This window comes from Homarus americanus, unplaced genomic scaffold (genome assembly GCF_018991925.1).
Source record: "Homarus americanus isolate GMGI-L3 unplaced genomic scaffold, GMGI_Hamer_2.0 scaffold32929, whole genome shotgun sequence".
Lineage (NCBI taxonomy): Eukaryota > Metazoa > Arthropoda > Malacostraca > Decapoda > Nephropidae > Homarus > Homarus americanus.
Genome location: NW_024737097.1, coordinates 13,483,131 through 13,510,802, shown reverse-complemented (window position 1 = coordinate 13,510,802; position 27,672 = coordinate 13,483,131). Strand labels below are relative to the sequence as shown.

The following is a 27,672-nucleotide window of genomic DNA, read 5'->3' as shown; positions in this document are numbered from 1 at the left end:
AGAGGATGAGCAGTTTTACATTAACTATCTCCATCTACTGTGACGTGTTCAGTGTGTGTGTGGGGTTGGAGGGTGTGTGGGGGTGGTGTTGGAGGTTTGTAGGGTGGTGTTGGAGGGTGGGGTGGTGTTGGAGGGTGTGTGGGGTGGTGGGAGGGTGTGGTGTTGGAGGGTGGTGTTGGAGGGTGTTGGAGGGGTGGGGTGGATGGAGGGTGTGGGGTGGTTGGAGGGTGTGGGGGTGGTGTTGAGGGTGTGGGGGTGGTGTTGAGGGTGTGTGGTGTTGGTGGGTGTGGGAGTGGTGTGTGTGTCATGTTGGGGTGTGTTCTTGACATATGTGAAGGGTACAGGTATTGGTAATGACACATTATTACAGTAACATATCTTTACTAATTAATGAATAACTAATAAACTTATTGTGTTGTCAGCGACAGTCGTTTGATGAATACTGGAGTAGCGACGATGGTAGTAGAACGAGTGTGAGGCAGCAAGTGTGTCCACAGACTGTGTGTGGGGGAGGGAGGCCATGCCTTGTTTGCCAGTGTTTTTATTAATCTGTATTCATTAATATATATTCTTGTATGATCAGCCTCTTATGGTGTATGTTTTATCATGGATAATATGTAGAATATGTATTAAATACTGTACTGTAGAAAAAATAAGATATAATTAGTCCTTTGACATCCAATTAAATGACAAGCTGAATTAGAAGGCAATATTTTCCATAGACCTCTGCATAGGAGTGGAGTGGCAGGTAGTGGCTATTGGGGAATTCCAGCTCACGGAGATATCTTAATATAATTCATATTCTATTCCTATAGGTCATTCATCAGTAATTTGAGGAAACTGCTACTACCAGGAGTTGTTTGATTTCATTCATTTTTCCACATGTTATATACAGAATGTTGTATTAATATGAGTGTACTGTATCCCTTCAACATTGTTGTAAACGCTTTCTGAGCATTTAAAGGCTAATCAGACTCGTCACGTTAAACTCCTAACGTTATAACTCGGTCAAACTTGTTGAATGCAATTCATTTTAGTATTTCAAATAAATCATACATAGATGATCATACATAAATGTTTAATCCAATACATGTATATATATTTACATAACAATCATGACTATGTAATTAGTCTAATCCTAGCACTTACACTGAGTACTTAATTTGCCATATTTTATGTTGTCACCCTGATAAATGATGCAATGGACACTGACTACCTGTGTACACAATAAGTACCAGTTACACTTACGTGTTGAAAGTCTCAAGAGAAACCAGGTTAGGTGTTGCCTCTATGAACTGGATAACTACAGTGCTAGTACCTGTCGCCTACAACCCGCTGCCAGTCAGCTGGAGTCAGGTGTTCCTATAAACAAGTTCCCCTTATACACTCCAACCTCCTCTGGGTCTCTCATCTGCCTCCATCTCAATACTCTATATACTGTATATGGGCAGGCACACCCAATGAACATGACATGACTTACAGCCTAATATAATATTTGTTTGTGTCATCATACTCAGTACGCTTAAGTATTACATTACATAACATAGAAAGGAGAAAAGTGTGGTGGTGTGAGGAGGACCCTTGGAGGGAGAAACTGACCGTACAGACCCCCACAAGGGTCGCCTCTCGCCCAGTGCTTGTCACCCACTCCAGACTCGTTATTCATTCATGATACAATGTTTTTGTTTTTTATAATTTGGCACCAATACCTGTACCCTTCATATACAGGCCATCCTGTAGTATCATATCACCATTTGGCCTGCCTGTATCACAAACACAAGACGACAGAATCTGCTAATCGAGTCCTCTGGTTACGTACGTCCAACTTGCGAGGTCTCATAATTTCTTCCTGGGGTGGGGATTTGCCCACCCAGGCACATTAGACAATACAGTATACTTCCAATATCTTCTTTGGTGGTAGTAACCTCCTTTTGATAGCTGCCTACTACATTCACCTGATGACTAATTTTTTTATTTTCATTTACTGTACGGTATTTTGTTATTTCTTCTTTTCTCTTAGAGTAAGTGATTTTAGATGTATATAAAGACTTAAGCTATGATATAGTGGGATATATAAATAATTCTTTAAGTACAGTATGGACATAGGGTATGTGTTTGACTTAAATTACCAAGAAGCTTACTACTATACTGTACTGCATTTTGTTTATTTACAATGTATTGTAAATGTACTGTGTTTGCATAAATGAATACAGCACCAGAAATTTTCAGGGATATGCAATAGTGTCTCCATGCGAGTTGTGCAGTTTAGACTCGGAAAACTTACCCCAATCCGGAAATCTCTCGTTAACAGATGAACTCTGCTCCAATTATTCCGGCTAATGGGGATATCACTAGTCATGTACTGTATCCGTCATACACACGTCCATTACCAGCCAGAACAGTGCCGTAAGAAATGTTCAATTTTAACTTTAAATAACCTGGTATGTGAGAGTGATTTAAAGACACTTAGGAGTTTCCCTTATAGCAGAATGATATAAAATTCATTGAAAATAGGCAATTTTTATTGAAATTATAAGAATGGGTATTAATGACATTTTGCCGGAGTATCTGGGCTGTAGTAATCAGTTTACTCGTCCTTCTTTTTTACAAGGTGTTCAATATGTACCAAAACTTGAAGTACTCTTTTGGAATCGGTGTTAATTTTTCCAAAAGATGATGATTCTATGTGATTCATTGTGGTAATTACATCCAGGGCAACACAACAGCTTAAGTTATATGTGCGAATTGAAATAAGGCTTAAAATATTAAAATCAGATCATGCAAGAAAAAAACCAGTAATAAATAACAAAACTTTCGTAAAAACCATTTAACAGCTAATAGATAAAACTCAAAGCTTGTGTAGAAGGCCGACTTCCTCTCCCATGCCCATGCTACTCGCGCACCTGGAGAGGTGCGTGTGAATCTCTTAGAGCCGGGCACTCCACCAGGTGGTGTCAAGTGGCCCTCTCCATGAACCCTTACGCCCCGGGCCATGGTGCCGCTGCCCATACCCCCAACGCCAGGTAAAACTGAAAAATAAATTTTTCTAAATTATTTTTAACCTTTATAAATGATAAAACCATAAAAAGATGCAAGTAAGACTATACATTGTCCCTCTATATTCTTTCGTAGCGCCTCAGTGATGAGACAAATAAGTGGATTATTATTTATTTTTATTTTTTTATGATTATTATTATTACAGGTTGTACATCTCTAGTCCGGCAACCTCGGGACCTGACCGGTGCCGAACCATGGAAATTCACCCTTTTCCTGGATAGATAGTGACTTGTGCTTATGGCTGGAAGCACTAGCACCACTTTCTCTGCATCATGGTCTCTTTGAAGACATATTGACGGGTTAAATGTCGTATAGTAGCTTCTCAAATTTCGCGAGTTTTTAATTCTTAACATATTTTATTGGAACACAAAAATAAATAAATAAAAATTTTGCGGCGGACACTTGAATTTCAACAGGTTTGGCTGACCCGCCAACGTGCACAGGCGACGTTCATAATCGTGTAAACCAGCGTGCGTTTCTCTTGTGTAGAAAAAGATTCATTATTGTTTATAACTGAATGTCTTTTATTCAATTAATGTTTGTGTGCAAAATGAGCAATACAATTCATTAATAATACGTAGAATATTAAAACACACGAGGAAATGAGACAGCATTGTTTTAGTTGATTACAAAACCAGTGACTGACTGGTTCTACATATAAAACTGAAGAAAATAAGACCTTGGCTGTAGCTGTAGTAAAATTAATATGGTTGTTTTAAGTAATGTTATTTAAGGTTAATAAATGGAACAATAGAAGTAGCTAACGAATGGTAAAGAAAAAAAAGAGAGATCGCGTATGTAAGTCTTATCACCTGCGAAAACATATCGTCATTACTTTACATAAGAATAAAGCAACACTTATTTACTGTTCATATATATTTGAATTAATTTTTCTGAATTTGTTTTATTGAATTAATGTTTGTGTGTGCAAAATTAACAATCATTACAATTTATTAATAATACGTGGAATATTAGAGGCGAAGATGGCTGCGGCATTGTTTATGTTAAAGCTACAAAACCATTGACTGATTGGTTTTACATATAAAACTGAAAGAAAATAAGACCCTGATTTTAGCTGTAGTAAAATTAATGTAAAAAAATTAATATGGTTGTTTGAGTAGTGTTATTTAATGTTAATAAATGGAACAATATAAGTAGCTAAGCATTAATGGTAAAAAAAAGTGAGACTGCGCGTATGTAAGTGTCGCACATGTGAAACATATCATTACTCTACATAAGAATATGAAAGCAACACTTATTTACTGCTCATATATATTGAAGGGTTAAATGTTGTACTCTGTATAGACAAGCAGGAGCAGCCGAACTGCCGGATGTAAACAAACCTTAATTTTTTACACAGGTATTAGCCCACCCATAGGTCACTGACCCACATTGGGGCCTGAGGGCAAAATACTCCTGTAATAATAATAATTCAGATAAGTTAAAAAAATGAGCTGCCTATCTACCTATTGGACAAACTAAAATCGCCCGACCACTGAAGTTTCCGACCAGCAGTAATGCTAGAGAGGTACAACCGTATTATTATTAATATATATTTTTTTTTTTTTTTTTTTTTTTTTTAAACATCTCGGCGCTCTGTCACTACGCACTTAGGGTAATCACTTGCCTTTGTGTCTGAGTTGGCCAATAATGCATATATTTACCAATCATAATACTTATTTCCTATAAATAATTCATTTAGAATATTTTATTTGCATTACTCTTCATAATAAGTTCGTTTACACAACTTTCAGTAATATTACTTTGATACAACATGATAAAATACACAAACAATGAAAATAAACAAACAAAAGAAGTTATTTACCAAGAAGCTTCCCTCTGACTGTGTTAGAGGGAGGGAGATAAGAGGGCTATTTTTAGCCCGTCTTTGTGTCCGAAGTGGCCAATAATGCATATATTTACTGATCATAATACTTATCTCCTACAGGTTGACAACCCTTTATCCGAAATTCCGAAAACAGAAAGTTTTTTGGGTGAGCAATTTTTTTTTTTTTTTTAAAATAGGATTACCCAGCATAGATCACTGACCCACATCAGCCTGGGGGGATATAATAATTATTCATAGTAAATAAAATTTTTAATAAAAATACACCAAAATAAAATAATATAACATTAATAGTAATAATAGTAATAAAATCAATAAAAATAACAATAATACAGGAGTACTGTAATAATAAAATAATAATAATAATAATAATAAAGAAATACAAGAATGAAAAAAAGATCAAGTGAGAAACATGACCTAGACCTATGAATAATTATTATTATTATTATTATTATTATATCCTCCAGGGTTGATGTGGGTCAGTGATCTATGCCCGGGTGGACTAATACACATTAAAAAAAAAAAAAATCTGAAAACCGAAAAATTCCGAAATTCCTGTGGCCCCAAGGATTTCGGATAAAGGATTGTCAACCTGTATAAATAATTCATTTAGAATTAATTTTTTTTGCATTATTTTTCATAAAAAGTGCTTGGCGACACAGCAGTCTGTTGCCAGCTCTCTGGCTGTCTTTGTGTTTGGTAGAGCAAGTAAGTAATACATAAAATAATAATAATTCCACAAATAAATACATTTATAACATAATCATAGCATTATTTTCCAGTAATACTACACTACAATACAACTACACTGCTTTAAGCAATATTACTTTGATACAACATGATAAAATGGACAAACAGTGAAACAAACAAAAGAAGGTAATTCCGTTCAGGAAGCTTCCCTGTGGCCGAGGTGTGGCGTGACAGGCAAATTGTATGATACGGGAACCTAATAACCACGTTGGGCATTTAAACAGTAGCGGGAAAAGGCGCGAGTGCTGGAACGTCACCCGGGGCGAGCCGGTCAGACGTTCCGGAACGTCACCTGGGGCCTAAGGGTTAAAAAACCACCATGTGTCGGCCAAAGCAATTTCCCAGCATACAAGATGGAGAAAACTGCATCATTGTATATAGTATCTATTCTAGAGTGTTGGTATTACATGTACAATTTTAAAACTAGAACAAGACTTTTTTGCATCCATTGTACTGTACAGTATTTCTGATGTTTGATTTCTGTATTTCATATATTGTAATTTTAATATGTAAGTAAACAAAGATTAATTTTACCCTAAATTAATATACTGTAACATTGTATGGGTGCTGTGATCTGTTAATGAGGTTGTGCTGTACTACTCTGGCTGCAATGCATTTTGGTATACACATGTGATAATGCAAACTTCTGTGAAGGAAATGTTTCGAAGCAAACTGCATTAGTACCATATTTAAGAATAAGAATTGAAATCGATTTGGAGAATGATTGCTTCCTAAGTATTGTGCTTCAGAGTAATTTTTTATTTTTTTTTCTCCCATCAGAGTCTGAGGAGTCAGTTGAGGAGGAGGAAGATTAAGCCATTATGCCTACAGAACTCAGGACTTCGGGTAAGTTCCAAAATTATTGTCTGTAAAACCTAAATGGCAATATGGCATCATTATTTATTCATGAACAGTATGGAAAAGGTACTACAGCAAAACTTCAACCATCGGACTCAGTTAGGGGGATACAATAATTATGGTTTCTCTGCTTGAATATACCTACAGTACTAATTCCGTATTTTTCACTGCACTCATAGCCCCGGTAATATTAAATTAACACCTGTTTATAAAAATAATGGAGAAACCTGTAACTGCTTGTATTTCTGTAAATTCTCCTTTAACAATGTTGCCATTTGTACATAAATCAAACCCTCTAGACTTGGTAAAAACAATTCTAGAAATTCTAGGGTAAATAAGAGGGCTATTCAAGATACATTTAGGATGCAATTACTTCATATTTATTCAGAAAGAATAAGTAAAAACTGTGCAAATAATTGATTTAGATGCATTAGGATAACAAAAATAGCTGTATCATTCTTATGTATTTTATATTCGTATATTTTGACTTACATGTACAGTACAGGTATTCCCTGATTTACAGAAGGGTTATGTTCATAAAAAACCCATTGTAAATCAGTTTCCGTTTTCCCTTAGACTGGTTTATAAAAGCTGAGGTACTTTCCTATGAAAGGGGGGGGGAGAAAAAATGCTTCGTAAAACAAGTAGCAGATGCAGTTAGTGGGGTATTAAGCTTCAGATATAAGTCACATAATGCCAGGAAAGACCTCAGTAGCTCCATTCCATCCCTTGGGTATGCCAAGTAGCTATCAAGCTCCTTCAGTTGAGTTTGTGGATGAATGTTGCCTCCATAGTGACTGAGTCTTAAGACTCACCGTGAACTGTCCCTCTAATTGGGGTGAAGCAGTGGTGATATCACTTTTCGATTCTAATTGAGGAGTGGCTGAATTTTTCGTACCACTTAACATCTGATGGGGGGGGGGGATAGGCAGTGGTAATTAGTTATTCAAGGGAGTGTCTGGCTGGAAGTACGATGAAAATCAGAGAATTACGAAAATATTCAGAAAAATGCCCGAGGAAAGCTGTTGCCTGTCGCTGTCTGCTTACGTATTTTGATTGCATAATTCATAATATTTATGTAGCTATGCATGAAATGAGTTTTTCTAACCTTCAAATCCCAAAGGCTCAGCCATTTATGGGCTGATTCTAATAAAACAAAAACTAAGTAGTAGAATGGTTGATCATACAGATTTTCTTTACATTCGGCTTGGTTTATTATACGCTGATTTATCTTCATGAATATTTTGAGGAAAAAATTAAGTAAGGAAAAAAGTTCATGCACCCAAAAACAAAGGCGATATTCAGAAATATCTGTTTTGTTCAAGAGGAGTAAGTTACCTATACTCCACATGAATTTCAATGTAATTTATTGAGAAGTTATCGAGAAGTAGGATTTTGAAAGTTGGTAAGAATATAATGGGAAATAGTTATTAGGGATTAGAGAGAACTGATTCAGGGGTATAGCATCATTATCTGGTGTCCTTAATTACTGACAGGAAATTGATATTGAATGATCAATTATGAACGAATTTCATGCTTCAGCTGGACGCTCCCCTTAAGCAGTTTTAAATACACTGTTTCTCTCACATTTGTGTTGATACAGGCGTTATATTTAAGATGGAATTATGTAAAGAAATTTAGAATCACAACCTCTTCGAAATTCATTTTAGGTACAGCTACAGTATATGCAAAGAGCAACGACGTCTAACGTGAAGAATAAGCCCCTGAAAGAAAGGTGGGGGAGAAGAGAGGGGATTTGATGGGGGAGGGAGGGATAAGAGGGTAGACTTGGTGAGGTGGGTGGTCAAAGTGGTAATGAACACAAGATCGTCAAAGGGAAAGTCCGCTGTCATGGCCACTGCCACCTGACCTGATGTCACCTCACGAGACCTCTAAGTATGTGACCACGTGGTCTCCACCGACACCATACCCTTCATGGCTCCACCCATACCATACCCTCCACACCCACAACTCTTTTACTATGGTTAATAATTAATTAATTTAACAAATATATTACTGGTTTGGGGCATGTAATGAGTAACGATTTTTGCTTTTTCAGTTGTATTTGAGTAAAAGTATTAGAAACCATAAGTAAAAGTTGGTACAGTACTAGAGTAAATTTATTTGGTTACTTTGCAACTCTGGTAGTGATGCACTAGCAGATCCTACTGTCCTGTGTGTATGGACATTTTGAGATGTTTTACATTTGCAAAGATTTTATTTTAATTTGGTTTTCTCTCAAGAAGAAATGCTCAAATTATGTAATCACTTCACATTGAACTCGGATACTAAACACACAAAATATTCTATTTGTAATTATACTATACTCTCGTTAATTCCTCAAAAAAGGGTTTCTAGGTCACTCGAATTACCAAAAAAATCCGGTGCTTGAGTTGGTTAGTGCTGGCAACATTGTTTGGGAGAACAGGAACGATCAGCTGTGTACTGCTCTTAAAACGAGACCGGGAATATACAAAGGCACAATAGCTCATCTGGGATTGAGTTTGGGAATTTTGGGGTACTGTTATTTTTCAATAATATTTTATTAACCAGGCACCAAATGAACCTAAATAATATGGCAATTGTGGTGGAATTGCATGCTGTCGTTACAAAGGGATTGCTGACGAGCGGGAGGTGAGGTCTAAACAGCATTCCCTCCCTCCCTCCCTCCCTCCCTCCTCTGCCAGCCCTCACCGCTGCGCACTTAAACGTAGTTTTTATCCTAATACAGTCTCTCCTTGACTTATGACAACCCGGACATACGACGGCCATGGTCGTTTAAAATATTTTCACATTAGGTATTTTCGAGTCCCGACGTTGGTGATCGCGCTGTGTACAGACAAAATTTTCGTTTGTAATTCCCTTTAAAATGGCTGGCAAGCGTAAAAGTGAGTTCTTGTAGTACTGAGAAGAAAAAGATACACCCATTTTAGAATTTCTATGTATTATTTTAGTCTTTTCGACGTATGATCTAGTTGTCGGGACTGAACCCCGTCGTAAATCGAGGAGACTTTATTTATAATTAATAATTTATTCTTATAATTCATTCATTTCAATTTATCTCATAATAGGTATATTCCTATAATAATAATATAGATTATTGTATATTATATGATTTGATTCGATAAATCTGTCATGTTTGTTGATAATATTCACTCGTGAAATATGTATGATAATGTAACTCAATAAATCGATCTAGTTAAACTAAAAAATCGGTACGTTTTCAGAATTAAAAATGCTGTACAGTTTGTCTTTCCAAGATTAGGCCTTAAGTTTGAGAGTTTGACCACCTTACATTCCGTGTGCTGCTGTTACCTTCGCGGCCACACGGTGGGTGAATTAGCTGTTCAGTCTACAACCAGATGCACTTTAATGTAATGGATTGCTTTATAAAGGTTGGCTTGGAAAATTAACATTAGTCATGCACTTATTATTTTTATCATCTATAGGTATTAAACTTTAATTGACATTAGTAGATACAGTATAAGTACTGTACACTACTGTAAAACTAAAATGTGGCAATTTTGCAGTTAGTGCACAGACTGTGACTGGAGAAATTCACTTTGCTTATACATAAATATTTATGGCACTTGATGCAGCTACTGAATTTGGGCATTTTAAAACATACAAGCAGTAGAACAATATATGCTTGTTTTTATTATAAATAACAAGTGTATCAAGTGCCATAAATATTTGTAAACGGGGTAATTGGGTACTCGCAACCCAGTCACACGGCTCATGAACCTAGCCAGCCAAGACGTTATCACCACACCCCAGAGAGACATTGATTGAGTTAGATGCATGACTGGTATTATAGTTAGCCTCTCAACAAGTACAGTAAGTCCTGGTTGAACCTTAATTCTTTGAACGAATCTCCTATATAACGAAAGCAAATTTTTACATCCTATTTGCCAATTAACGAAATAATATCTACTACTATTATGAAAGGTAAGTCGCCCCCACCTTTCTGCTTTTTCAACCATCACCACCACTACCTTATCACCATCTAAATCATACTTTCACCTTCATTCCTCTCTTCCTCCCTCCCGCTCACTGTGTCTCACCAACATTCTGCCTCTCTCTCATTCTACTATGACTCATTCAAGATAGTACAATATTGTACAGTGCAGTACTGTACATTGCTTATTTGTTATTTTCACTCCATAATTTAACATTTATGTAACATAATATTGAAGGAATATGATGTTCATTTATACTTACACTCAATTTTGTGGGTATACATCAGCTGTTCAGTTGTCTGGCAGTGCTGCAGCCAGTGTTACCAAAGAAACAGATTGATGGATCATCATCTCACCACCTACCACCAGCTCCTTGATCATCACCATCACAACCTCTATTATCACCACCTAAATCATAATTTCAATGATGCAGAGATGAATTTGCTTTAGCCCGAGCAGATTAGCATGACATCCACTGCCTCCCACCCACTTTCCTCCCTCCCTCCCTCCCTCCCTCCCTCCCTCCCTCCCACCACTCTGCCTTTCTCACTTATTGTACTATGACTGTCATTCGTGATACAATATTGTACAAAAGAAACTTGCCAAACCAGTAAATAAAAGCCAAATGAAAGTTAAACATGGTCATCATTTGCATACATTCCCTGCTTCACCAAAGTAACAGGCCAACAGGGTGCTACCTTCGTGTGCCCCCCCCCACACACACACACACACACACACACACACACACACACACTGAGCCCTCCTCCCATCACTCACTGAGCCAGCTAACTCGTGTGCAAAGAAATGTATATTCCCTTTGTTTTTGACCTGAGGACAATTATATCTTTTACTTTTTTCACTGTATGTAGGATAGTGTGTGCATGTAACCGAGTAAAAATAAATGAAGAAACATATATCTACCTGAAAATACAAGTTGAAGACAGCCATAATGCTTCGCACCTTGGCCCAGTCGCCTGGTGGCTACAGTGATGAGTCTAACCCGGCTACAATACCATGATAATCATTATTAAACACTCTTCTATCAGTAAACACTAATAATAACAGTAAATCCAGTGAAATATGGCATTGAGTGAGGAGAGTTACAACTGCAGGTGATGCTCAACTAGGGGTCACTCACTCCACTTACCCACTCCCATAGCCAGGCGTGTGTATGGGAGAAATACTTGTCTTGTATGTAGTCTAAATGGAAAACGGTGATGGGTCAGTGATAAACAAATTATATAAACCATAGATTTTATTATGATAACAATAAGAAACATTGTATCATTACTAGAGTGAATGAATTAATATTCCCACAAACAACAATTGACAACTCTGTGTACCTTTATGTTTTACATGTTTTATTGTTTTTCTCTACAGTATTTTGATGTGTTGCAATTATTTTGTTAGTATATTATTCTATCACAGTTTAGTACAGTATCACATCCCCCCTTATTACATCAATTTATCTGGGAAAGTGTTTTGATGAAAGTAATCATCCTAATGAAAGTGTAACTTTATCTTCTTTGTAAAAGTGTAACAGAGTAATGGGGAGAACAATTTATCGCTACCTTTACCAACTGTGTAACCGCTAGGTGACTTACCATTGTATAACAACTACTTGTGAAGCTGTCATATGTAACAAACTTCCTGGGTTGTCACCACTTGTGAGGCATGTTGCCTTATATTCTAGACGAACTAAAATATAGATAAAAGTTTATTGGATTTTCTGTAGAGAAACCCAATATGTTCCCTTTCTTCGTTTATTATGAAACAGTTTCTATGTACATTTTCGATAAGGATTATCACTAACTTAATCACTGTAGCTGCGAGTGTTAAATGAGGATGGGGGCTAACTTAGATTAGCGCTACTAATACATCCTGTTGTCATGAGGGTTGAGGTGAAGACTGAGTGATTACTGGGGGGGGCAAAGAACCGGCTTCTTATGGCTGACCTAAGGTCTAAATAGAGACGCGCCCTCCAGTGGAAAGTTACCGATCACGTGTTCAGTGAATAGATCACATGATCACTGCATGACATATCACTGTTCATGAAAAGTTACTGGGGGTGATTGAGTTATGTAAGACTAATGTAATTAACCCACATTTATATAAATCTGCCTATGAGACGGGCTAATACATCGCTCGGTCACACCTTCCGAGCTCTTCTAGGAATTAACTAATCCCGAAGAATTTACCCTATACATATACCGAACCATGGTACATGCATATTTCTGTAAACACTAAACTGGGGAAACTGACACCTGAGTTTGAACAGCTACTCAAGCCCTAGTTTGCAATGCCTTAATGGAAAGAATATTCTGTACACCCACTAAAAAATTATTCGGCACCCTTACGACGTGATACAATATGACGGGTGACGGATAATTTTTTAGTGGGTGTACAAAGGCAAACTTGGAAGATACTGACTTACAATCACAAAACAAAATATCACCACCACGATAAAATGACAGAAATAAATCTCGCCTACTTCGTGTTTAAGAACGCTCCTTCTTAACAATGTACTACTTTTGCTACTATAATCACGCTAGATGAATGGGTGTGTGGTGCATGGAACGCCCTTCGACAAAACATTCACCTTTGCGGAGAGCAATGGTGCAGACTTGCGAAGGGTTCTACCACGGAATGGCTGAAGATTTAGAGTATGATATCATTGTAGAACTGTTATATTTGCAGTTTGAAAAGTTGTGTTTGACCTCTCTAACATTTTTATAGAACTGTCATATTTGTGGTTTGAAAAGATGTCTGACATCATTAACAGTATTAGCCTTCCTGGGAAACAAAAAAATAATTCCGAATTTTCTATTTCTAAGGTTTGAAAATACCGGGAATATAGTACATCGGTATATAAAATAAGTAAGACACTTATAAAATTAAAAATAACCTTACACGACAGCTAACATTTGAAGATATGCTGTTGAATATATCATTGTGTAAATCTACTGTATGTCTTTGAAATACCTATAAATGTAGTCTTGACTTGATGGTGAACTGTTGCCTCAAGTCCCTTAGATGTCAGCTGGTGTAGTCGCTCGCAGGAGTCACAGCTGATGCCAAGGTCACGGTCATTGGTTCAATGTCCCTCGTGTTGATGTAGATCAGATGACGTCAACAAAAACGACTTCTCCGTTGCCTAGCAACTGATTGAAGTTTCAAAATGGCGTAAGGCGAGTCAACTATTGACGACGTTGAGTCCACTAGTTCGCAAGACGAAGAGCAGTACTTTAGTAATAGAGCACGAACTTGGTGGTAGACTGTCACACTTTTTAGAAATTTGTTTGATTATTTGTTAGAGGATTTTCCCATTATTATTTATTTGTACGTGTTTTGTGTGTCTACACACACACACACACACACAAATGCACACACACATGCACATTTGTAATACAGGTAAAGGAAATCATTGTCTAGAACGAATGGCTCACTGTCCCATCTGCGAAAATGCTGGCAACTTTAAAACTACCCACAGACATTCTTGAGTACATCCAGGGTGTCATCCGCGAATAACCAAGAACTGCGAAGTAAAAGTCCACGAACTTTGGGGGGGGAGGCTGTGTGTGTGTGTGTCATATATATATATATATATATATATATATATATATATATATATATATATATATATATATATATATATATATATATATATATATATATATATATATATATATATATATATATATATATATATAATCATGTAGATCCACAATGAAAACATGGATAAGATAAATCTTGATAAAATCACACGGGAAAAGGGAAACAACTGAGCACCTTAGCTTTCGTCTTTATTCAAGACATCTTCAGAGGCAATTGGATTACATGGACAGAGAGAGGCTTAAATATCCAAGGTGACCTTAAAAACATGAGGTCAGGTCATAATGATGTCATCCACTAATCCACACACCTACTGTAGAGGAGCTTAAGAGAAGGGGGGTGATGTGACTAGTCAGGTCAGGTCAAAAATAAGGGACCCACTAAATAACTATCATACATCTAGATCAAAGGTTTTCAAAGCATTTTTAACCTTGGGCCACTGACAAATAAATTTATGTAACATATTATCAGTTTTGAACTGACCATCACTAAGGTTTATTGATTTTAATTCCTTAATCAAACTAGCTTCAACCAGAAGTCTTTGTGAAACAAGATGATTTAAATACTTATAAGCTTTTTTCCCAAGCAATGGGATGATTATTATTCCTAACATGAACGAACAAGGCACTGCTTTCAGATGCTGTTCTGATATTATACTTATGTTTGATTCTGAGCTGCAGTGTTCTTCCTGTCTGTCCTACATAATTACAATTACATTTGCTACATGGAATACAATAAACACTTCCATTTACATTCAAATTTGGGCTATTTCTTATCAACATATTGGTAATGGCTGAGTCATACTTGAAAACATTAATATTTAGTAGCTCGAGGGACCGAACTAACGGGACAAATTCATTACGATAGGGCAGAGTCAATATATTCTTAAGTGTAGGAATTTGCCTGGTTTGAGAGGAATGAAAGGATTTTTTAGCCCTTTAAAAACAACGATCAACAAACACAGAAGGGTACCCGAGTTTCTGTGCAATGGAACGAATGTGTTTCAATTCATCGTCAATAAATTGAGAGTCACAAATACGCAGACATCTTAAGAACATAGCAGAAAAAACTGACATTTTGGTAGACTCCAGGTGATTCGATAAAAAGACGAAAGCTAAGGTGCTCCGTTATTTCCCTTTTCCCGTGTGATTTTATCAAGATATATATACACACACACACACACACTCCGTATATAATTTTCTTTTTGTTTTTATATTTTATTCTATTTATTTTTTCTCCTAGGGGTGGGGTACCCCAACAGTGCAAGCGAACCACCCCTCAAGCACGGTAAAATGATCATACTCACTTCTGACTATGCTGGTATAGAACGTACTGAGTCTGTTAATATTCCAGATCTGGATATGACGATTTTTTTGGCTTTAACGGACCGGCTTCCCCCCCCCCCCTCCCAATTAGTCCATTATATCGGGGATTTGCCGTGCTGTATAGTGGAGTTACGATAATTTGCGAAATACAAATTTGCAGGTATGTCTATTACTACCTCTACAGTACTTTTAAATTTTGTGATCAAATATTCATAATTTGCATCTGATTGGCAGCTGCTGCAGTGTTTATTTACAAAAGAAACCATAAAAGTTGTGGAAATATCATTTCAATGACTTAGAAATGTAAATATAGTATAAAATTATAAATAAGAGAAACGAAGAACGGGAAGTGATTTCTGTGTGGGAGAGGTAGGAGGAAGGACAGGTGGTTGGCTGGACTGAGTGGAAAATTCTCCCTCCCTTTGTCACCCACACAACCTCTGTAAAATGACAGTATGCAATTTCTTCATAATTCCCATATTTAGATTCATACGGTGCCGAGTTAATAAAACATCATAAAATAACCAGTTTTCCCAAGGGGATGAAAATCCCATAACCTCAGATGAGATACTGGTGTGTTAAATTCAGTGTTTTGTTTACATAGCACAAATAGCTGACCAACCATCCAGGCATAATCCAGAGAATGGGTGAGAAGGGAAGGAGCTGTTTATGTAATATAGAATATTTTTTGTGCAATATCTGTGTTGTATTTTTTGATGAATTATGTACAGTACTTGGTGTTTATTAAAGGAGTTGTGGAACAGTTTATGCGTATTTTTTAGCCTTTGTTACCTAGTAAATATTTCCATTAAAGTCCATTAAATTATAATTTGCAGTATGCTAATTCGCTATCTGGTACTTAACCCACGAATTATCGTAACTCATATATATATATATATATATATATATATATATATATATATATATATATATATATTTATTTATTTATTTAAAACCCTAGTTAATTTAAGACCCAATTAAATTTACGTCCTTATTTCATTCGTGTTTACGACCAAAATATAATAAGAACAAAATAAAATTACATTTTCATATAAATAATAACCAAATCTCGATATGTACAGTAAAACCTCGATTAACCTACCACATATGGGGGGAAGGGACTGACAGTTAATCGAAAAGGTCGGATAATAGGACATAAGTCTACGGAAATAAAACATACATTTTCAAAGTACCTTTCCCTAACCTACCTCATTTAAGTCCCTCTATTCATTTTCCATTCATATTTCAATAGAATTTGCTTTAAAACATTAACCACTTTAGTAAGTAAATATGAACCAGCACAGAAACCGTGAATAAAAAATGGAAAAGTCAAAGAACATATGTCATCACAAAAATTGTGACCAGGTTGCTGATCTGACTTTCTGCCTCATTTACACACAATTGCAGGATCTCAAGTGTTTCTCTTACTATTGACAACACAACATACATACATGTACATTGTTTCTCACTCTTGATTTTTTTTTTCATTTTTGCATTTCTTTTTGGTTTTTTATTATTATTATTATTATTAGCATTATGATTATTAATATTATTACATTATCGCCCCCCAGGCCCCGAAGTGGTCAGTGACCTGTGCCCGGGTGGTCAAATCCCTGTAATTTTTTTTTTTAGGGGTTTGGGATTGACAGTTAATCCGAAAGGTTAATCGAGGTTTTACTGTATTTTTGAAAAAAGAAAAAATTAAGAACGCCTTGCGCAGAGAAGCTGCCTTGCTAATGAGTGGTAAACAACAGTCGGAGCTTGGCGGGCCTTTTGTTTTCACGCATTTGGAACAGGAACAGGAGAAAAACTTTCACAGGTTTCTTACAGCATTTTTGCATCCCTATTCAACCTGAGCAAGTGATGGTAGTGTTGTTTCAGAAGCTAATAGAAAGTGTATGAGTTTAGCCGAGAAACTAAATGTGTTAAAACGATATGAAAAAGGTGAGAGGTCTGTGGTTATTATATGGAGCAAGCAATGAACATATTTTCTGAAGTGGATCCATAAACAGAACGAAGCATTAAAATTTAAATAAATGCAAATGACCTCTACATAAAGATGTATAATGAGAAAAGAAAGCAGCTGTGCAAGGTTCTTTGACAGCTTTATTATTTGAAGGCCTAAACCATCAACTTCAGCTACACCATCATAAGCAGCTTCAGGTTCATTAACAGTTTCAGCAACAGCTTTATGGAAAGCTACTGCTTCAGCCAGAGTTGAACCTGATGACTTCGTCATCTGAATAAAAACTCGCACAATGGTCATTGGCTGTCTTTATGTTTTAGACTTTGCCACCATTGGTGAGTAGAATTTTTGTTTTACATTCGTAAATATTATTTAAAACATATAGGAACAGTAAATACCATGCGTTCATATTCATATGTAGAGAAATGACGATATGTTTTCACATGTACGCACTTACTGTTCATACGTTGGCGTTCCCAATCGTCTCGCATTATTTCTTTACCATTAGTGGTTAGCTTCTTCTAGTTTTCCATTTATTAACATTAAATAACATTACTTAAAACATACATACAGGTATTCAATTTTTTAAAACTAAGTTCACTACAGCTACAACCAGGGTCTTATTTCTTCAGTTTCTTATTTAGAACCATCGTCACTCACGAAAACAATGCCGTCTAGTCTCCTCGTGTGTTTTAATATTCTAAGTATTATTAATGAAATGCATTGTTCATTTCACATATATGAAAATTAATTCAATCAAATACTTATTCAGTAAAAAACAATAATGAATCTTTTGTACATATTCTTATGATAAATGACTGTTTCCTCGAGTGCTCGGTGCGCACGTACTGTATACATTGGCGTTCCACTATCAGTCTCACTTTTTTGGTTTAATGTCAGTGGTTACTTATACTGTACATTAAATATCATTAAGTAAAACAATTTTTTTTTACATTAATTTTACTACAACAATAATCAGGGTCTTATTTTCTTCAGTTTCAGGTGGATAATATACAGGTAGTTCTGCTATAACGCGATAATTGTGTTCTTGTAAAATATCGTGTTATATATATACACACAGCTCCTCCCCGACTGACGACCTACTCGACTTACGTCCACCCGCACTTACGACCTGCCTCAGTCGTACCAAAATTTGGTCAAATTACCATATATACTCGTCTATAACCTCCCCTCGTTTATAGGTTGACCCTGATTTTTTTACCAAGAAATCGTTAATTTATGATATTCCTCGTTTATAGTTCGACCCACGTTTTTGAGGGTAATGGAACAACAAAACCTTCAGTAAAAACGCTCTACGTCCTATAAACTGAGGCTCGCCGTGCCTGAAACACGAGTGCCGAAGGCAAATTGTTTACCATTTATTATTACGACACTTTACACTGAAACGTGGGGTAGTTTCAACAAAAATATTGTATATTTCCATTCAAATATTTATTCAAGTCAATTAGGAGGGAATATTTTTGTAATACAACAGTTTAACTAAACCATTCGAAAAGCGATTACGGTAACATCTTTTGAAGGAAAGAAAGCGAAAGTCATTGTTTTTGTCACGATTTTATCCCACTTTCCACTGTAATACGTACGTCATTTCAGCAAAAATATTTCATTTCCGTGAATGCATTATATCAAGCACAGTATGAATAGAATACCATTGTAATATAACAATATTTTAACCAAAAACTATTAAAAAAAGAGTAACTTCTCTTGAACATCGGAAGGTTAGGTAAAATCTTTTGTTTTCGTCATGTATTTTATCCTATTTTACATTAAAATACATCACGTTTCAGCAAAACTACTATTTATTTCCGAGAATATATTCATTCAGGCACAGTTAAGGTAAAATATACATGTGATGTAACAGTTTTTTAACTGAAAACGATTCGAAAAACACGTGTACCGTCTAGCTGATACAGCTGGTGGTGCGTGATGCGTCGTTGTAAACAATAGGAGGTTGAAGTAGATTACCGGGTATTATATTAAGTGTGAAATATCGAAAAGGTTTTTATTACCGGTATTTTTTGTAGATCAATGAGAACTGTGATACCGTATATGATATGATAAGTTAGCCTGTGCTAAGAACTTCAACATAGACTACTGAAAACACGTTGTAAGGTAATTTAGCCTATTGTAAGTTGGTGAGCTTCATTTGCTGAAGGAACTGCACAACTTTTCATTACTAATTGGTACATATTTTACGTTTCCATTGTTACTGGCAGTAAATGGTAAATATTTTTCATGTCTGAAGCTAAAAATCATGCACGGGTTCAACCTAACAAAACTATTACGCATGTATAGGACGATTTTTTCTAAAATTTGGTCTAAAAAAACTATACACGAGTATATATGTATGTAAAATGGTATAATTTGATATATGTATAGCTATATATGTGAATATATGTAAATATGATATATATATATATATATATATATGTATATATATATATATATATATATATATATATATATATATATATATATATATATATATATATATATATATATATATATATATATATATATATATATCTATATATTATATATATATATATCTATATCTATATATATATATATATATATATATATATATATATATATATATATATATATATATATATATATATATATATATATATATATATAATAATAAATATATCATATAGTACAGTGGGGTATGCTATAACGAACGTAATTGGTTCCAGAACCTCGTTCGTTATAGCATTCGTCGTTATAGGATTAATCCGTTCCAGGCCCCCAAATACAACCACTAACACTGAAAAAATTCTGTGGAAAAAGTAAAAAATATGGTACTTTATCTTACCTTAGTGTTATTCAGCATGCAGGTACCCCTAAACACTGGCACAGCACTATCACTTCCACTGGGAGTCTTGGCTTTAAGGTCCTCAAACAATTGTTTAGCCTTCTCACAAATTATAGCTTCACTAATGTTACCACCTGCCATTTCTTTCTCCTTTATCCACACTAAGAGTAAATTTTCCATCTCTTCAATCACATTACACCTTGCTTTGCTAAGTCTAAAGATTCCCTTAGCCACTTGCACAGTTTTTAACTCCTCTTTATTCTTCAAAATTGTACATATAGTCGATTTAGCCATCCCATATTCATCACTAAGTTTCGCAATGCTTCTTCCATTCTCACGTTTCTTTATAATTTTTTTCTTAGTTTCAAGGGTTATTAGCTTTCTCACTCGTTTTGGACGATTCATTGTTACAATTGTATACTTGTATAACAAAATATTATACAAATAATGCGAATTTCCACATCAAAAGACGAAATTTCAACAATAACAGTGGTGCACTGGCTACACAATGAGACAAAGATGGCGCCTGACGCTCTTGTTGTGGGTCGCGGTACAACAGTATTCATGCGCCAGGCGAAATAGTCCCGTATTCATCCGCGTTCGTTGTAGGAGTTGCGTTCGTTATAGCATTCTCAATTTTATAGGTAAAACCGTTCGTTATAGGAATATTCGTAGTAGGATCCGTTCGTTATAGCATACCCCACTGTATATATATGTATGTATATAATTATTTTGGTAGAGATAGTGTTGCAGCCATTAACTTGTATAATTATTTTCAGCACAGCCAATGTTCCAACTTTGCTGCCAACCACAAAGGAGCCATCCAAGTTGTCAGTCAACCTTTGAGGCTCCTCTCAAGCTGAGTATTTGCCATATCCCTCGCGCCTTTATTTAAAGTGGCTCCGTCAAGCCCACATGAGCTCTCACTAACACTTTTATAGCTTCCCAAAGAGGATCTGAGAGCAGCATCGGCCCTCCAACTTATCCTGAATACTGCCGCTACAAATGCTTCATTCATCTTCTAGTACAAAACCATTGCTCTTCTCTTGTGACCACCCATGTTGGAGTGATTGGCAAGTTTTTGGGGCCTTGCTTCTTCACTAGCGAGGAGTCTAGGAAAGTGCCCTACTGGTTTTATTATATATATATATATATATATATATATATATATATATATATATATATATATATATATATATATATATATATATATATATATATATATATATATATATATATATACACACACACACACGCATGCATACATACACACACACGCATGCATACATACACACACACATATATATATATATATATATATATATATATATATATATATATATATATATATATATATATATATATATATATATATATATATATATTCTTATGTCCAGATTTTAACTAATGGTCACACTGATAATTCTGTGATTTTTGTTAGGAGGCAATTAATACTGGAAAAGTATTGTTGAATTGCATATTGTATGTTACATTACTGGTGTTTTGAGAATGAGCACATAATTTTGCATTATTTTTTGAAGGATTTTGAAGTGAAAGTGTGAGGATGAAGTGTCTATTGATTTTTTATAGGATGCACTAGCTTGCCCGATATGAATTTTTCTGATATTCCCTGTTGTAGTACTTGGTCCTATAAATTGATCAAGTGTTTAGCATGAAAGTGATCCAAAAGAATGGAAATAACTGGTTCTTTTTACTTTTTTATAGATGGGGGCTACTCCCTGCTTGCTCATGGTAATTCTTTATTTTATAATCCTTATTGTAGGTGTGGGACAGTGTTTTTTGGTAAATAAAAGCATCAAGATTTTTTATTATAATCATTATCCTCTTAAAACATACATACATATGTTTCAAAACACTTTATACAGTATGACATAATAATGTGAAAAAAATAATCGATGTAAACTATACAAATCTATATATACACATAATGTATATATGTATATACAGTTGTACCCCACTTAACGCGGTCAATTGAACCCAGAGGGTCCCGCGTTAAGTGAAATCCGCGTTAAGTGAACAACAGAACATATGGGATTAATTCCAATAGAAACCGGCCCGACCCCCAAACTCCACTTTTTGAAGACACATAACTATGTTGTCGTAAAAATAACATCTTAATTTTATGATGGTACATGCACACAATTAATACTTAAGAGAAATAGAGAAATACAGTCGCCAAGTTAATGTCCATTCAAATAATGGACTCAACTCCCTCCCCCTCTCACACTACACAGCCGGCTAACAGATGGTCGGTCGGTCCCTCCCTCCCCCCCCACCCCCCACCAACCGTCCCAAGGAGATGTGTGGGATAACCTCAAACTAAAGTTAGGAAAATATAATTGACATTGCTGGATTCCTTGTAAGACCAGGAATATTTTGAATATAAATGTCATATATTTTGGACAAAAGATAACAGTTACCTAGAGAAAAAATTTTATCTAAAAATTGTAAGTTTAAAGCAAAATATATGATGTTTATATTCAAAATGATCACCAAATTATAAGAATTCCAGCAATGTAAATTATATTCTGACCGGGTAATTTGTATGAATTTTATGAGCTAAAACAAATATCTTCAGTTAATAAAAAAAAAAATAATCTTCACAACACTATCTGTCAATCAAAGTACCCCACCTTGCCTCCCCCCCTCTTCCAACCGCGCGGTCAGTCCCAACCCTCCCCCCCACCCCCCACCAATCCTCCCTTCCAGAGTTTTTAACATTTAGTATTAAATAATACCTCAGATTAAAGTTAGGATAATATAATTGACATTGCTGGATTCCTTGTAAGACCAGGAATATTTTGAATATAAATGTCATATATTTTGGACAAAAGATACCATAGTTACCTAGAGAAAAATTTTTATCTAAAAATTTTAAGTTTAAAGCAAAATATATGATGTTTATATTCAAAATGATCACCAAATTATAAGAATTCCAGCAATGTAAATTATATTCCGGCCTGGTAATTTGTATGAATTTTATGAGCTAAAACAGGCAGTCAGGCAGGGTGGCGGGTGGGGCAAATCTAAAAATAGCGTCTCGGACACTCGACACTCACCCACCGCGTATATGTGGAAAAAACCCGCGTTAAGTGAAAGTTCAGCTTTGGCAAGGCACCGCGTATATGCGAAAACGCGTTAAGTGAAAGCGCGTTAAGCGGGGTAAAACTGTATACCAAATCATGCTAATACTACAATGACACAACTTGTATACCTGTTATTTTCACTGGCAACTTTTTTAAAAACTTAGTTTAGCTATGCTACTGCACATTAAAAATTGGATTTGATTTAGCATTAGAACAGTTGGCCTGATGCTTTAAGACCAGATGAAAATGTGCCCTTTCTATGACTACATAATGAAAGAACTTGTAAATAATTTCTTGTAATATATTGCAGATACAGTAATACTAGACTAGATATAAATGAATTGGAGATGTTTACTAATACTGTGTGTGCAGCATATTGTTAAAATTGTATGGATACATGCAGCATATGCAAACTTAACATACCTTATGACTATTTACAAGTTTTATGAAAACTTGTATCATTCATATCTTTTCGGTATTAACTGACCCAGTGCAATAATTTGACTTAGCAGGGTCACTATTAATTATTCTTGTTTGTTGTAATTAATGTTGCTAACTTGCTAGTAAATTCACAGGTGAAGCATCAACTGTTCTGATTGTAGCAGCAACGATAGGCTTTCCTTGTTTTATTTGAAACTGAATAAGGCATAGTTCTTCCATTCTTTGTGACAAAATGGGAAGTCTGATTCAGCAAATCCCACACTTCCACCACTAAATATTCCATGAAGTCTACTCTTGCTTATGCTTCCAACAGATCCAGAGAAATCGAATGGCCCAACTAACTTTATCTCCAATAACTCCAAACGGACTGAATCTACCATGTGATATTTTACCTTTACTAATTCTAGACTGACCGAGTTCCCTACCCAATTTTCCTTGAATTTTGTTAGTTGAAATATCAGTCGATAGTGCAGGTGAGACCTTCATATTTGCTGCATGCTGGTTGACTCTCAGGTGCTAATGGACTAAGTTGATGTATTTTTTTATTAACAAATCCTATTTGCTTATCTTCAGGTTTGATAATTTGGGATTCTGCACCAATTCCAGTGTTTACTGTATGACTTTTGGCAGTAATTGAAGGTACAAAAGTTGTGATGAGAGGATTTAATAAGGGAGCCAACCCAGTGACTTCAGACAATATTTCACCTCCATCTGCTGCAAATTCATCTGGACTTGGCCCAGTTCTGCCAATGTTAAATGTGACTGCTGCTGGTCTAGCAGCAATGTTGATATTATTATTGACTGTCTTACCTTGACCAAAACCATCTATGCTTTGACTGATACGAATGACAGGTGCTTGAGTGATTGTGGTGATTGCTGGTACAGCAACAAAGCTACCGTCAGCATTAATACCATCAACTGACTCTGTGCCATATCTGATGTGAGTAACAGGTGCTCTATTTATTGTAGGAATTTCTGATTCTTTGATGAAACCATCACCTTTGCCTCTAATACCAGTTACTCCAATTATACCTTGTAAAGTCTTTCCACCAATTACTGTTGGAAATTGATTGAAAACATTATCTGTTGGTGTTGCCAAAATAGCAGTTGCTACTGGAACACCAGTTATAAAGCTACCACCATCTGTCTGTGATGTACCAAATTCCTGAAAATTAAGTATTTGTGGTAACAAAACTTCACTACCATTCACTGCTTGTGGTACAAGAAGTCCATGAACACCACCTACCTGTGGTACAATAAATCCATTACCACCACCTACTTGTGGTACACCATTTCCAACACCACCTATCTGCTATAAGACAATGGGTGTGCCTCCTGACTGCCAAATAGTCATTTCTGTTTCTTAACACATCTTGTAGATGAATTGTGCCATAAGGGGTCTCGGGTAAGAAATGAGGAATGCTTCCAACTATCTGACCAAGATGAAAAATCCCTAAGCCTGTTGTCTGATCACCAGTAAAGCTATTTAAACCTCCTATCTGATTAGCAGCAATGCTATCTATGCCTCCTATTTGTAGTATGGCATAATTTATCTGGTTAGCAGGCACCATGATTTATCTGGTCAAAAGTCAAGTTGCCCAAGGTGTCTGTTCCTACTGAGGCATCAGTATTTGTCTGGTCAACAGACAAGTCACCCAATCTTTTTGTTCCTGTTAAGGCTCCTCCATTTGTCTGGTCAACAGACAAGTCACCCAATCTTTTTGTTCCTGTAAAGGCCCGTCCACACGATCGAGCAGTGCCCGGCAGGCACGCGCAAAATGCCCGTTATCGGGCAAACCAGCGGAGTGCCCGTGCCCGGCGTCGAGCGAAATCATAGTTCGCCTGCCTGGTGGACAGATGACCGGTGAAAATAGAATCCATGCTCAGAAACTGATTTTTGAGGTTCTTTATCTGGGGAAACTAGGCAGGCTTTCCTCATCAATGATGATTATATAAGAGTAATCTATTGTTTAAGGGTGTTGGATAATTTCAACTATTGTTATGTCCTTAGTGGCAAACACACAATGATAGTTGTGTGCTGTTAAACCTGGTACTGTGGTCACATATTTTTTTTTATTTACGTATATGCATGTAGGTATATAATTTTTTATTGACATGTCCTATTTTGTGGAGAGGGTCTTAAAATCTTTAATTGCATACTACATACGTTGGGGTGTATGTAATTATTATGTGAAATAAAGTTTGTCTTTATACAAGTTGTGTCAATCATCAATATCTTATTTGCAAACAACCTAGTGTCCCAAACAGGTCCATCATGTATCACATGTGTATGGCAGGGTTACCCCCCTTCACAAATACTAATATGTTTTAATATCATTTTCATTATTAATAATCGATAATACTGGAAAACCGACATTCCTATAATATTGTCATTAATATTCAACATTACACAAGCCTGCAATACAAGACACGTGTTATTATTGGAACTTCACGTGACTGTCAAAAACAGCTGACCTCGGGGGTTGGGTCCTCAAGTCGGTGAGGTATGAACGGAGATACTGACAGAACGTATGCTAGCACTTTGTTAAACCTGAGTTAAGTATTGCAAATGTGATACGTACAGTATATGTTCCCCGCTTGGTCCAGATGTCCAGTGTATAACCAAATAAGCTTATGCAATGTACATTATTGGCGTGACAATAAACGGGAGATTGTTTATGTATTATGTAATGACATTTGTGTGTGTTCTTCGTTCCTGCCGCTCTCCTCACTCTAGTCCCATAGCTTCCTGTCTGTGCATATCATAATTCTAAAATTATTCAATGAATTTTTATGTACAGGTAGTTCTGCTATAACGCGATAATTGTGTTCTTGTAAAATATCGTGTTATAGAAAATCGCGTAATAGAAATAACAGGGCTTATGGAGAAAATAGGGTTAGGTGCAGATTACTCGAAATCGAAAAAATTTAGTAGTTAGCCTAACACAAAGGATAGCACAGTCTAAATAAATGTTACATTCATATCTAATAATGAAATCATACAGTAAATGTAAAACTTTACTTGATGGGGGAGAAGGGTGATTTTGAGGTTGATAAAATCGAGCTTCTCTTCAAGTGTTATTATCCTTTCTTTTACGATCATCACCGGGAATTCTATCACCAGAACGCTTCTTGTTGATATTCTTCTTTACTATATTCACAGTTAATACAGTGGGGTATGCTATAACGAACGGATCCTACTACGAATATTCCTATAACAAACGGTTTTACCTATAAAATTGAGAATGCTATAACGAACGAAACTCCTACAACGAACATTATTTAAATTTTTTTTTTTCTAATTTATTGTTTTTTTATTACAAATATTAATGATATTCTTTATTTCAGGGGTTTAGATGCATATTTATGCACTTTTTTACAATTTTTACAATTTTATATTATATTTTTCAGTGTTAAGTGGTTGTATTTGGGGGCCTGGAACGGATTAATCCTATAACGAACGAATGCTATAACGAACAAGGTTCTAGAACCAATTAGATTCGTTATAGCATACCCCACTGTACCACAAAATTGGAGAAATAGTAAGCAAAAATCGCGTTATAGCAAACAAGCGTTCGCGTTATACAAATATCGTTCCTAATTCATAAATCGCGTTAGAGCAAATTCGTGTTATCAAAACACGCGTTATAGCAGAACTCACTGTACTACAAATCTCACCTGCAAGTAATCTTCCTTGAGTACTTCAGACATGGCTTGACAAGTTGCAGGTATTATGCGAGACAAACTTTGTTTTGATATCCTCGTTCTATACTGAAGTGACGTGTAGGTGCACCCAGTTGAAAAATATATGAGCGTTGTCTCTAGACGAGCCTCTGCAGATATACTCTCCCTTATATTGGTATCCTGTTTTTTTATATATGGTTCCACTTTCGCTAGAAGCTTTCCAGAGAA

General features: G+C 35.8%; 1 protein-coding gene across 1 annotated transcript in view; it reads left to right on the top strand.

Moving 5' to 3' along the window:
• LOC121873118 (basic leucine zipper and W2 domain-containing protein 1-like) overlaps positions 1-21,442 on the top strand; it is a 64,601-nt gene extending 43,159 nt beyond the window's left edge. Inside the window, exons 10-11 of the mRNA XM_042376431.1 lie at positions 6,434-6,499; positions 20,992-21,442. Coding sequence (XP_042232365.1) covers positions 6,434-6,468 — 35 coding nt within the window. The 3' untranslated portion in view covers positions 6,469-6,499; positions 20,992-21,442. The remainder of the gene's footprint in view (positions 1-6,433; positions 6,500-20,991) is intronic.
• The last annotated feature ends 6,230 nt before the right edge of the window (positions 21,443-27,672 follow it).